This window comes from Protobothrops mucrosquamatus, unplaced genomic scaffold (genome assembly GCF_001527695.2).
Source record: "Protobothrops mucrosquamatus isolate PMUCROS unplaced genomic scaffold, P.Mucros_1.0 scaffold327, whole genome shotgun sequence".
NCBI lineage: Eukaryota > Metazoa > Chordata > Lepidosauria > Squamata > Viperidae > Protobothrops > Protobothrops mucrosquamatus.
Genome location: NW_015386666.1, coordinates 278,473 through 292,821, shown reverse-complemented (window position 1 = coordinate 292,821; position 14,349 = coordinate 278,473). Strand labels below are relative to the sequence as shown.

The following is a 14,349-nucleotide window of genomic DNA, read 5'->3' as shown; positions in this document are numbered from 1 at the left end:
GATATAAATTTAATAAAATAAATAAAATAAAAATAAATAAAAATAAAATTGGCTCACCTAAGGACATTTGGCAGTTATGCCTGGGTGCATATTCCCAAAAGCACCAGAAGGAAAGGACAGAAAAAGGCCAGGAAACTTAAGTTTGTTGGATATGAGCCAGGTTCCAAATAGATTCACAGATGGAACAAAGAAGGTTGTGATTTCAAGGTCTACTAGTTTTGCAGAACAAAACAATTGGGACAGAGTGCATGCTAACACCGAGGTGTTCATGCCAACACGTAGCGCTAGTTCTCAGGAAGGAGAGGCTACACAAAGCCCAATGAAGGAAGAACAGGATAGCAGGTCAGAAATAGTAGGAATAGAAGAGGATAGACCTGAGGTAAAGAGAGAAATAATAGAAACACAGGAACAGATGATACCAAGGAGGTCTGAACGTAGCAATAAAGGCGGAGCTCCTGATTGGTTCTCAGCAAGTGGGGTTAGAGCGTATAGTGTAAGGTATGAACCCCGTAATTACCAAGAGATATTATCATTGCCTCAAGTAGAATAGGATAAATGGAAGGAGGCTATAGACAGAGAAATGGAGTCTATGGATGTGCATCAAGTGTTTACCCTTATGAGATTACCAGCAGGAACAAAGGCTGTGGGGTGTAAATGGATATATAAAAAGAAGGATTTACACAGAGAAGGAATGTTCATATGTTGACTAAGCCTTTAAATGTAGGCAAGCATCAAGAATGTGTAAAAGCATTTGGATTAATAGCTGTTTAGCTTTAAATGGGAGGAGTGTCAAGGTAATAATTTAACAGCTAACTAGCTTGTATAAAGTGAGATGCATGATGTAATGATGGGAATGACTCAGCAGGGTCTATGTCCCTTTAAGAGCCAATTGGGTCTGTGTCCCTTTAAGAGCCTTTGTATATCTCCCAACAGTTTCTTATTAATAGTAAATGAACAGTGAAATATAGAATGCGATACAATAATTATTATTTTAGAATGTCTTGTACTATTTTTTACTAGAAGATGTAAAATTTGTAATTTTCTCTTGTAAACACTTTTAAAAAAGTTTTCTACACAATAATTGTTTTGATCTTTCATATCTGAATAGATCTTGATAATTGAGATTTAATTCTTACGATGTTAATATAAAACTGTAATTGCAATATAATACAACTGTCAGTATATAATTTATTATCATTAATTACACTGGTTAAGTTTTAGGCATTATACATGTTGTATAAGAAGAACTGTTCCTTCTCATCTATTATAGTCATAGCTTTATCAAACTGCAAATTAATTCAGTTTTTGATTCTTTCTCACAGTTTGTAGTACATTTTAGAGTCAAACATTAATAAATCTTTTTTAAAATATCACCTTAGATTTGTCATATCTTCTAAATGTATTCAGTAGTTTTACAATCTGTATTCTTGTATCCTCTTCACACAAAAAAATCCATGAGGAGTTTTTGCTGTATGAAACAGAAAACCTGAAAGAAAAAAAAGTTTAATTTATTGTAAACCTGGCTTAGAAAAAATTCTGTAACTCAAGTGGTTTTGCTGATATTAGGAAATATTTATATTGATAATCTTGCTCTATTGTGGACATTACATTATTTCTTAAAAACCAAATCAATACTGAGTCTTGTTGATTTACAAAAGAATAAAAAAAGGGCTACCACTGTCTTCAACATTAAAATGTCTATGGTAAAGGTAAGTAATTTAAAGCATTGAATAACTAATCAAACTTACAGAAATACAAAGACAAAATATAAAAGTGATATTGAGAAATACATAAAATTAGTCATCAAAGTAAAATGAAATAATAGTAACAAATCAATATAAATAATTCAAAGTGAAATAGAGTAAAATGGCAATAATGAAGAATTCACCAAAAGCTCTTTGGAAAAGTTCATCTTCAGTAGCTTCAGGGGTGTTTAAAAGATTACTGCTTTGTCCGAACTACACTAAGCCAATTATAAAGAAAAAATATTGCTACTGCTGCTGCTGCTATTATTTTCACCCATTTTATGATAAATTATATTGATTGTTTGACATATGTATCTGAACAGCCCAAATGCGTTGTGTTGCAGACTGTTGTCCAAGTGACTGATTATTTCCTTGTAAATAAGTAGAATGTATTGCAGAGATGGTAAAAGTTATATGACATGGCCAGTCAGTTTCCATGGAATCAACTCTTCGACATTTTTATCAGTTAAATTGGATGAGGGAAATTTATAAGATCTGCAGATGATACAAACCTTCAAGGGATCGCCTGCCAGTTTAGATGAAACAGGAAAGATTCAAAATGATATAAATGGGCTTGAGGGGTGGACAAAACTGAATAGAATGGGATTCAACAGGGAGAAATGTAAAACTCTGCACCTGAGTAAGAAAAATATACGGCAAAATATAGGTTGGAGGGCAAAAACGTGCCAATAGCACATGTGAAACAGACAGCATATCTGTGTGTCCTTAATGAACAAAAATAAAATGTGAGCCAGTAATGTGATACAGCTGCTAAAAAGGCAAATGTTATTTTGGATGCATTAACAGAAACAAAAAGCCCAGATCACTATAAGTAAATGTTCCCTTTTACTTTCCTCCATCCCCATTTGGGGTACTTTGCCCAGGTCTGTGCACCAGTTTAAAAAAGACAAAAATTGGAATGAGTTCAGACAGTGGGGGAAGGGAGTCTGAAAATGAAGTCCTATGAGAAAGAGTTAAAGGATCTGGATATGATTCACGAGAAATATGACAGTAGTTTTCAAATATCTGAAAGGTTATCACATAGAAAAGTGGACTTCAGTTTTTAACTTAAAAAACTGAACATTACAACAAGAATTGATTTTAACAGCTAGCCCATGAATGAGAGAAAAATGAGAAACAAGAGGTATTGGAGATATTCAACAACAAAGGAATACAGAAATGCCTTTGAGTGTCCTACAGAAGAAACAGCCGCTCAATCTCTGGAGGGCAACTGTCCTGAAAAGTAGAGGGGATGTGCTGCTATCAGTAAGAGGATATGAAAGTCATAATAATTGGTTACTCTACGGCCTGTTTGATTGACTGACTCATGTGTTAATGTCTGGCAGCATGGATCAGGCAAATGATGGAGAAGCTGCCCAAACTTTCATAGTCCACAGAAGATGACTAGAAAGGGGAAGCATAATAGTCCCGCACACTGGTTAGTTACAGAAATAGTGTTAATGGAATACTAACTTTCTGTATGTCCACTGATGAAATAAACGTCTTACGTTTAGCTACAGTTTCTTATAATTTCTACAGCAGTTCCAGAATTTCATTCTGTTCAACTCATGCACTATAGACCAGAAGTTTACAAATTTGATTTTATGTCCATTTTATATGGACTATTAATGGACTACTTTAAAGCCCTTCAGAATTATAAATAAATTTGTAAGTTTAATCTTTATCTCTTCAGACAATAGTATATTATGATGGTTTATTTATTAGTCATACTTAATAGTTTTATAAATCTGTGTAACAGTAGTATGGGATATATGTGGATAAAGAACTTAATGTTCCTTAATGTTCTGTATACTGTAGAAATAAATAATTGATACTGTAGAAATAAATAATTATTAAGTTATATTCAATGACTCAATGAAAACTCAAAGATAACATCTTCTTACAAAGTGCATGTTCTTCATTTTCTATATACTAATGCTCAGACTATAAGTGATAAACAAGATAAGCTTAGTACATATGATTTAATATGTATGTTATAACTGAAAACACTGGTTTGATTTCATTAGAACACAGGAACTCACAAATGCAGTTTGTTCAAAATGAACGGAATTTATAGAAATTTATAGAAAAGGAATGAACTTGACCTTACTTAAAGAATCTAGATCAAAATAAGTAGAGGAATGATAAGAATAGATGTTGCTTATGTCTCCTACCAGTCACAAAACCAAGAAAAAATGATGATGTATTCTAAACCAAACTGCTGATCTTTCAAAGAACCAAGAGATTTTAGAACTTAGAATTTCTTAGAATTTCGAACTTAGAATTACCTTACATCCACTGAGAGATAGTGCCAGGGATGGTTCTTCCAGGAAATGCAGGATCTGTCTTGCTCATTGCTTTTTTCCCTCAAAAGGTGAAGAAAGGTATAATAGGATCTGCTATTCTCGACTTGATCCTACCAAATAGGAAATATTTAGTTGATGAATTGAAAATAATAGGAACATTGGAAGAATTCTGGACATTAAGGGAAACTAAACTTAAATATAAGCAAACATGTATCTTAGACTTCAAGAGGTAGATTTTAATAAATTCAGAGTAATGATCAATAAGTTCAGATATCAGAAGATGCAAATGGAAAAATAAATTCATGATTGGTAAGAGTGTCTAAAAACACCAAAAGTACCACTGAAAATAATTCCAATGAGGCAAAAAAGAAACTACACTAGAAGAAGCTACACAAAAACTTAGTAAAGATCTGAAAATAAAAAATGTACATAGGAGATGGAAAGATCATCACAAAAAAGCATATACAGATAGTCTGGTATTGTATAGACTGTATCAGGAAAGCTAAAGTTCAGAACAAGAATGAGATTAATGAAGGATAGTAAGACCATTAAGAGCCTTTTCAATTACATTCTAAATTTTAATGGAATAATGTTCAGAGTGAAAATGGTAAAAGGTATAGCAAAGAACAAGCATAACTACTATTTTGGCTCAGTGTTCCTCTGAAGTGAATTCTGTCAGCAGGAGACTATGAAGAGTTGACTGAAGGACAGGATTTACCTGAAAGCTGACAGAAACAAGGCATAGAACAACTGACCCTGAATATCTCCAGAGCCTGATGGACTGCATCTTAGGTGACTGAAGGAATTTCTATCCAAAATTGAAAGAATCAGATAGCTAGAGGTAAATTGTTTCCTGTCTTTTTCTAAGGTTGAAATAGAGTAATGGATACCTGGGAAAATTATAGACCAGATAACAAAGTGACCATTTGCAAATACCTCAAAAAACCATTTATTAGTTGTCAGAAATTTATATGGATTTATCAAGAAGTAATCACACTAATATTATTTCCCTTTTCGATTAGGTAATTTCTTTAGTAGATCATGGGAATAATATGGATATAATATATTTTGACTTTCAGCAAAGCATTTGATAAAGTATCCTGTAACATTCTATGAAGGTGGGATGAGAAGTCCATTGGAAGGAGCCACAGTTGCCTTGAAAGAATGCTCACTGACAAAGATTGTACAAAGAGTGCTCATTGACGGCCTTTCGTTAAACTAGGGTGAGGTTTGATTGTAGTTAATTGCAAGCTGAATAAAAAAATCAGTAATATAGTGCAGCTGCCAAAAAAGCAAAGTCAATAGAAGTACACTTTACATCAATAGAAACAAAGTTTGACATTACCAGAAGAAACAATTCTGTTCTCTTCTCCATTGGCCAAGCTGCTCTTTCAGAACTATGTTCATTACTGGCCAACACATTTCAAAAAGATGCAGAAAAATTATAGAACATGAAAAGAAAGTCTGCAAGGATGATCAAAGTTCTGAAATTAAGTCTTACCAGCAGAGACTGAGGGAGTGGCATATTCACCACTGAGCAAAGAAAAGTGAAGGGGGACTGTGACAGCACTCTGTGAGTGTCTGAAAAATTGTCACATGAAAACCCAAGATCTGTTTTTTATCATCACAGATGCAGGGCACAGAATAATGCTCTTTTTACAGTATAAGGCAGATTCTAAAAACCTCTTAATGGTAAGTTTGACATGGAACCAATTATCAAGGGAGAGAGCTTTCCTTTCCTGGATGTTTTCAAGTGGAGACCAGAAGCCATCTATTTGGAAGATTTAAACTGATTCATGAACTCAGCAGTGGGATGAAGCTTAACGGCCTAAAAATGATCCCTTCCAATTCCAAGAGCCTGTAGTTCACAATAGCATATCTTGTTTTTACACTTACTCATGCATTAATGGTAAAATAGTCCATGTTCCTTCATGTCTGTCCATCTGATGAGTAAGCAGAATGGTAGGCATTTCCTTTTAAGAAAATATATTTCATGAACCACAGAGCAATGAACACCTTAAACAATGCTATAAACAGAATACTTTGTTTAAATTAAACATTCCTATTCATAAATACCAAAAATATTTTCAAACACGAGTATTTTCTAAGGAGTAGTAACCTAAATAAGTAATAAGATTACCTATTCAAGCAAGTAGATTCACATAGGAACCTTACTGAAAATAAACATTACATTCTGATCTACTGATATTTACATAGTGGCATTGATAAAGTATGCACAGAATCCTGAAGATAAATGAAATGTAAATATCAGGCATAAAAGTCGTACAAGCATATTTCAGCTGCTAATCCCAAAGGATATATCTCAGCATTTCTGAGATCTGTGAAAAAGCAACTGAGCTGCAGTTCTACCTTCATTAAATGCCTTAAGCTTGATTATTCTTTTAATCTACAATTGAAAGCACAAGCAAAATGCTGTTTTTGAACAGTGAACTTGGAAATAAAAGGCTCAAAAACAATAAAAATTAAGCACAAGACATTTTACCATAGATCTGAAAAGAAGAATAACTTTGTATTTTTATTGTTTTGCAGAAACTGAATGTGCAGATATTATTATGAGTATATATCCCAATCCCACTATAAATGCATTAGAACATTTATTTAGCTTAAAAATCCTACCTGCAGGCAACCCTACCTACCTAACACATGCATATTTTTTGGTATCAGATGCATATCCAGGTTTGATTAATGCAATTTGAATATATTTGATTGGCATTAAAAGTCATTAGGCAGTTGCAATAGTCAGCCCAGGAGTTCAGTTTTGATCTGAAACTTACGAGTGTGAATTATATTTTAAATACACTTTAAAAAATCAACATATTGATTTTTGGTACCCATTTTTGAGTCAAGTGTATTTTTTTAAGAATAGTATAAAATCAGTAATATAAAAGTTATTTTGTGAGCCTAACTATATGTATGTCCATGCAGATATACATTACTGAGATCCATGGTTATTTTTAATAAAATGAAGTGCTATTTTCAGAATCGTATCTGGTATATTACTACCTTTAGTAAAAATATCTTTACTGCTTATTTTATATTTACATGATAGAGAGCATGCAGGTAAGTGACTGAACAGATTTTAAATAAAGGGTAGTTTTTTCTTGTTCTTCCCTTTCACAGTCATGGTTATACAAGAATCAACTATGAGAGTATACTGCAAATGGCTGGCTCTTATCAATTTTATTCCCACCCCATTCATCATTTTTATAAGTTTATTCCAGCCAATTTCTCTAGTGATTTATGAGTTTGCTCCTCCCCCACCTCCGAAAAGCAGGGGGAGACTGTATAAAAATGTGCACATCTTTTTATACATTTCTCCTACAGCATTATTCATACATTTTAAAAACAATTTTGTGTCAATTAGCTAGGGTTTACTTCATCCATATAGCCATATATATAAATCTATGATATATTTTTATAAGGGTAGACTTGTGAGATATGTCAGAAGAGACTGTAATATAGCACAGATTGTAATGAATAAAACCATCTCTAGATATTCAAAAGTGAAAATCAATTTTAGATAATGTAGAATTTGCTATTTTCCAGGATCATAATATTGCTAATTTTGCACAAATGCCAAATTTCAATCCTTTTGAAGACTAAGCAAATAGGCCGTCAGCTTAACTGCAAGCAGTTACACCATCAACTATTTACATCAGTATGACTTGTAACAGGCAATAAAAAGTTGCCATACTCCAAATAGATTCCTGGAATTTTGCAGCATAACACTTATTTTTCCTAAATTACAAGAATTGTGTCTATGTAGGTACTTCCCAATGATAACTATTTAATGCCTTCAGTTGAACAACTGTTTCTCCTGCTTGCTGAAGATACCTGATTATTTGGAGATGTGTCTGCATAAAACGGTTTATATTTCATTCTATGAAGCCATATATCTAACCCAGTGTTTTTCAACTTGGCCATTTTAGGGTGTTGCCTTCAACATCTTTAACTCTCAGACTTCTTCAGTCATGCTGTTTGGGGAATTCTGGAACTTGAAGTCTACTCATCTCAAAGATGGCAAGTTTGAAAAACACTGATTTCAACCTTTTTCCTTAGATAGAGTTGCCAAAAATTTAATCATTTCAGGAAAATTGTCTTAATTTATCTGATTTGTAAAAAAAATATCATTGGTTTAATATTTTATCAGCCACCTATTGGTGGAATGAAAATATAATGGAATATTATTCCTTATCAGAGTAGTTGAAGGTTATGGTCTGCCACACACAGCCTCCCCACTGGGCCGCCAAGCTGGAAAGGTTGGGGACTGCTGTAAACCATGTAAACCATGTTTTATCATGCATTATAGACAAACACTGTCGCCTTGTGCCCTTCCCCGCCTCTTGTCCCAGCCATTTTTTCCAGTATTGATGCAGAAGTACTAGTCTGCATTTAACTAGAATTCATTATTATCTTTCATAGTATATTTATTTGTTGTTCTCCAAATACAATTATAGCATATAATCTCTATATAAAATAAATATGAACTAGTACCGCATGACCAAACCACAGAACAGCATATTACAAAGGTTTGAATTTCACTCCATTTCCTGATGTTAACATGAAATTACTCTCGGGCAAAATGGTAATCCATATCCCACCTATATATTTTTCTCAGTATTGCACATTATAATTACTACATAATAGATCACATATAGGTTTATTCCCTCCCCAACCAATAGCAAAAGAATATACATGGATAAAAGAAAATGGAAACATATTCTATATTTTAATTAAGATGTTTTAGGCAATGTGCATTCCCATCATCTACTACTGATTATTTTTAATTTCAGGAAATGAAGCTACAATCTTATACATGTAAAACATGTTATTCAATTCAATTACAATTCCTCTTGTTTCAGGAGCAAAATTCTTTAGTTTACTTGATGTGCATGGAAAAGAGATGGTGTAGGAAATATCCATATGGAATGGACCTCGGAGAATATAACAATTTTGTATGAAGGCACTAATAATAGCTACAGTGTGATAGTAATAACTTACCCCAATTTCAATATGTTTTATTCATAATTATTTATCATGCAAATAAAAAATGTCTTTCTTCAATATAGCGGTTCTTTTCAGAATAACAATAATGCAGTCCATTTCTTTCTTCTTAGACATACTATTTATAACAGTACATTTAATAATTCTAAATAAATGTAATAGGAAAAATGTTTCATTGTGTTTTATTACTGTTTATTCATTAGTTTGTGAAAATATATTGTAGGCAACAAATGCAAGGATATTGCAGTAACAAGGAATGCAGGTACATTAACAAACCAATAGCAAAGCAGATAGAAAACTACAAACATCCAGACAGAAAAAAGAAAATGCATGATTTTCTATCAGGCAGATAGAAAATAGAAATACAACAATGTATGAAAATCATGTCAGGCACATTGCCATTTTCCTGACTTTTCATGAATTTGTATTTATTTATTTTTTAAATTTACAAAGGTAGTTATCTATCTCTGACAATTTCCTTTGCTTGCAATATTAATATTCTTTGTCTTGTTGATAGAATAGAAACTGCTATTAGTTATCAATCACTTTCTTGCTTATACTTTCAAAATATGTCTATTGATAAATGGTTACAGATAGTAATTTCCTCAGATAGCAACCTTTTGCAATTAGGATGATTATGAAAAAGTACCTTTGTCTCAAATGCCAACATTTAGAACACCAAAGCATTCAGTGTGAAATTGATTAAAGTCTGGTCAGTTTCAGGCAGTAGCTGGAGCCTGCCAAGGATTCTACAGGGAGTCCTTGCTTATAGACTGCCTTGTTTAAGGACTGTGTTCTAAGTTAATACAATGTAAACAAAATAGCTTTGTGACCAATCCTCACATTTATGATCGTTGCATGTAACCACCATTCATGTGCTTTGCAACCAACATATGTTTACAAATGTTACAGCATTCTGTGATCAGGCAATCACTATTTGTGTGTTTACAACTGGCTGTGACAAGCAAGTTAATAGAGAAGGCAGAAGTAAAATTATAAGCCGTGATCAGGGGATGTTTCACTTAGTGACCATAGCCCTTCACTTAACAACCAAAGGGGAAGTAAGGTTCTAAAACTATTTGATTGTATGATTTTCTGTTTAGTGACCAGCACATAATGACTAAGTTATCAATCTAATTGGATCGCTAAGCAAAGACTACCTGTAATCAATTAATTACTGTGACAGAGCTAACTTTGTTAAATTGTGATTAGCTCCTCTAACTCCCGTGAACCGCAAATAGTCTTGATTTTATTTAAGTCAACAATGCAAATAAAGTTCTATTTGCCTTTAAATTAAGAACTTAGCATCTATTTTATCAATAAAAAACAACATGTAAGAACATACATATTAATGTTAGGACCTTGTTAGGATCCATTATTAAACAAAACTCAAATATGCATTTAATCTGCATAATGTGCTTAAATGAGAAAAAAAAATCATGCAAAACAAAGGAAAAATCAAACAGCATAAGTATCATGTTAAAAAATAATTAAAGAATATATAAATGGAAGCTTAGAAATCAACTGTTAAACAATTGTACGGGTGAATATTTTCAGCTTTAAATGAAAAACGTATTCTTGAATTATAATTCAACTTTCAAACATAAAAGAAGACGAAAAATATATATATTTAGCATAATAGCATACCTTTCCCAAAGAGGCAGCCTGTTTTAAAATATTTTGTTTAAGATCATATGCTTTCTTCAAATGATAAGAGTTCTTCTGACTCTGGATGACAAATACTATTTCCCTTAGCTCTGTAAATAGAAATAAATAAATAAACAAACGATGTCAACAATAGTTAAGTGAATTCAGTATTATTGTAAATAGCACACTGAAAGACACCTTGGGTTTTCAAGTAATGTACATATACATGAATATCTTCTAAACTGGCTGAGAAAAGCAAGAAAAAAGTTTTCAATTTAAATAAAAGAATAGTGCTAGAATCTTACTAACACTGAAAATCCAATTCACAAACTACAGTGTGGAAAATAAGATACAATAAAAATACTCATGTAATTTTACAAGAATTTGTATAGCAAATTGGATTTTTAAAGTATTTGTGCATTGAACCTAAGGTAATTTACTATTTCATTTAGAGTAAACAGTTTTAAATGCTACTTGTTTTCTCAGATGCATTATGCCCCTGTAAAAAACAATGTAAACTTGTCTCATAGGTACAAAAATAATTCACACAGTGGTACTTACAAAAATAATGATTTCCTTAACATATATAAAAGAATCTATTGGAATTTTAATGATCTCTTCACTTGTTTCAACTACTGGTTAATCATCAGATCCTGTTGCCTATCTATCTATCTATCATCTATCTATCTATCTATCTATCTATCTATCTATCTATCTATCTATCTATCTATCTATCTATCTATCTATCTATCTATCTATCTAATCTATCTATCTATCTATCTATCTATCTATCTATCTATCTATCTATCTATCTATCTATCTATCTATCTATCTATTTTTCATCCTTCTTAACCACTTATCTTCCTTAGAGAGGGACTTAATATCAATATAGCTATACTGTAGATACAATTACATTAAACTGTCCGTGCTCATTATGGCATCTAAAGTTTGATCCAAGCATAATGAATGTCTCAATGGTCCAAAGAGAGCTCAAGGGAATTATTTGTCTTATCCACCAATTCTAAAGGGTCCGGGATGGACTGTGGGTCCGGGAACAAAGTTCATAATGATTCTAGTTCTCTTTCCCCGAAAATGACTACTTGGTTCGACTAATTATAAGTATAGTTCCAAAATTTTGTCGAAAATGTAATTAGTTACAGCAAATTTTGAAGTAACGACGGGTCTTTCTAAAATTCTCCGAAACGAAGAGGTTAAGACTGAGCAACCTTCTCTTAAAAATATTCAACCTTTCATCAAATAATGAAGGGAAAAGGCAATGTTTGTGTTTTGTTCTAAAATAATCACATCAGGAACCATCTCTGCTGATCTGGGCTGTGGTTCTAACTGCTCTTGGTATGCACCATCCCTTCCAATCCATTTCTTTGTATCAAGGTCCCCTCTAGTCAGACCTATACAAAAGGTTGTGGTATAGGTTACACTATACCACATTTCAAAATATACAAAGCAGTTCACAATATAAAAATAGAAGACGAAATAGTTTATCAAAAGCCAGCAAATAAGAGCAAGTTAATATTAATGTTCACATTAATAATGCACAATCTCAATAACTCGGGAATATAGACTGTACAACTACTATAGTATTCAGATGCATAACTTCTTTTAAAGTCCCATAAAATGTTTTGTGTCTAAATACTTACACAGATGCCTCAAGTCAAGTCAGAATAGCCAAACACAAATGCACACAAAAGTCACAAACTGTCCTACTCTGATGACACTTACTGAAAGACTAAAAATGTGTGTGCCTCTTCATCACTCACTGACACATGGGTGCCGTATCCCATGAATATCATCATGTTGTTTAGTTTTCAGTTCATAATGCTTTTTGCAATAGCATAATTTCTTACCCTCTTGTTTCAAACCATTTATAAACATAACCATGAAAAGAATGGTATTAAGCAGATAAAAGTCTAATGCAGAGAATAATATAACCTTGCCAAGATGAAGTACAGGAAAATCTTTTATCAGAAGTACTTAATCAGAAATAGAACAGGGAAGAGGAAGAGTCCATAGCTCAGCAGTCAATGCATAATTCCCTTGGATCTTCACTAAAACTAATCACATTGCAGTGGCAGAAGAGGAGAAAGAACCCTGTCCATATCCATGAAGACCTACTGCAAGACCCACCCCAACCACAATATTTTGGACTTCAGCTCCCATTAGTGACACACTTGATGGCAAATAAGTGCAGTACAAGTAGATATCAAAGTTCTTATTCCTGGAATAGATAGCATTAGGCTAGATGGACAATCTGTCCTAGTTAAATCAACATATTTTTACTGAAAGGAGAACTTAATAGAGCAGAGGGTATTTGTTATTCTGGACTTTACAGCCTCCCAGTACAGCTTGCAGTTAATATCAACTGGAGTAGAATAGGAAGAAAGGGTGCTTGCTGTTCTTTTGTTATACAAATAGACTTCTTAAAGGTATCTGGCTGGTGTCTCAGGGAAAACAGTTGCATAAACCATACACTTGGTCTGATCTCGTGTGGCATCTTCTTATGCTCTTACAAGTTGTTCTTGTGAGGATAAAGAAAACAATGAAAACTTGTGATCCAATCACAATACTATACTAGTAATTACAAGGATTAAGTCCTAGGAAGGTACTACCAGCCATAATGTGACAATGAATGCTACGTATATTATTCATCCTGATTGTTAGACTTTATTATACTGTTAATATCAAATAGGTTGACTTACCTTTGCTTATTTGGCTTGAATTCTCATTTTTTCCTGGCATCTGTATTAAGAAACCAGAAACTACATTGAAAACGCAAAAGAACAGGGGAAAAAACTCTTTAAGTTAGTTACAAGTGGTTAAAAATATTCATAACCTTTAACAAAAATCTTAGTATATCAGCACCATTTATATTGCAAGTTTCGAGTATCTAACGAGCCTCACACTTACCAACTCAGTAATTCTTATAAAAGCTTTGCAAAATAAAGCTAATCTTATTATTTTCATATAGCAGAAAACAGGACCTTGCCTAAGGCTGCCAAATGCATTGGTAGCTAAGTCTTTAATTCCATGTTCACATTCTTAGTTGTCACACTACACTATCCCTAGCTTAAGTAGGTTTATTAAAAGGGCCCCTGGCAGAACTTTATTTTATACCACTTTATTAGAAATTGTAGCATAAAAAATTAACTCCTGTGATCAAATTTGCCATTTTAAGTTACTGTTTGTTATAATCAACTGGAACTTATATAGATAATTAAACGAAAATACTTTTACAAGTTCAAATATTACAACGGTCAAATATTGATGAGAACATATATCCCACGAAAGCTCAAATCCAAATTATATTATAATCTAAACACAGCTGAAAAGGCCAAAACAAAATCTAATAATTCAGTGTTATGTACAGAGATGTCAGAACTTAGCACTGTGCTTTGGAGCAAAAAGTTCACCATAGCATCACCCTGGAAACCAAGTTCTAAAAATATCTTGACTATTATTCAGTAGTGACTAAGCAACTGATAGCAGATACTTGCTGAAATTGCCTATACATCATGTGGCAATCTCACTATTCAAGAGGAAGCGTTTCCTAACCAATGAGATACAGCAGCAACATAAAGAGGCACAAGGAAATTATTTGTATTTTTCAA

General features: G+C 32.9%; 1 protein-coding gene across 1 annotated transcript in view; it reads right to left on the bottom strand.

Annotated features, from left to right (window-relative positions):
* Nucleotides 1-14,349, bottom strand: part of B3GLCT (beta 3-glucosyltransferase) — a 46,998-nt gene that overhangs the window by 30,639 nt on the left and 2,010 nt on the right. The window contains exons 2-5 of the mRNA XM_015815232.1: nt 13,441-13,480; nt 10,724-10,833; nt 5,948-6,024; nt 1,375-1,486 (exon numbers count right to left, since the gene is read on the bottom strand). Of these exons, the coding sequence (XP_015670718.1) occupies nt 1,375-1,486; nt 5,948-6,024; nt 10,724-10,833; nt 13,441-13,480 (339 nt within the window). The remainder of the gene's footprint in view (nt 1-1,374; nt 1,487-5,947; nt 6,025-10,723; nt 10,834-13,440; nt 13,481-14,349) is intronic.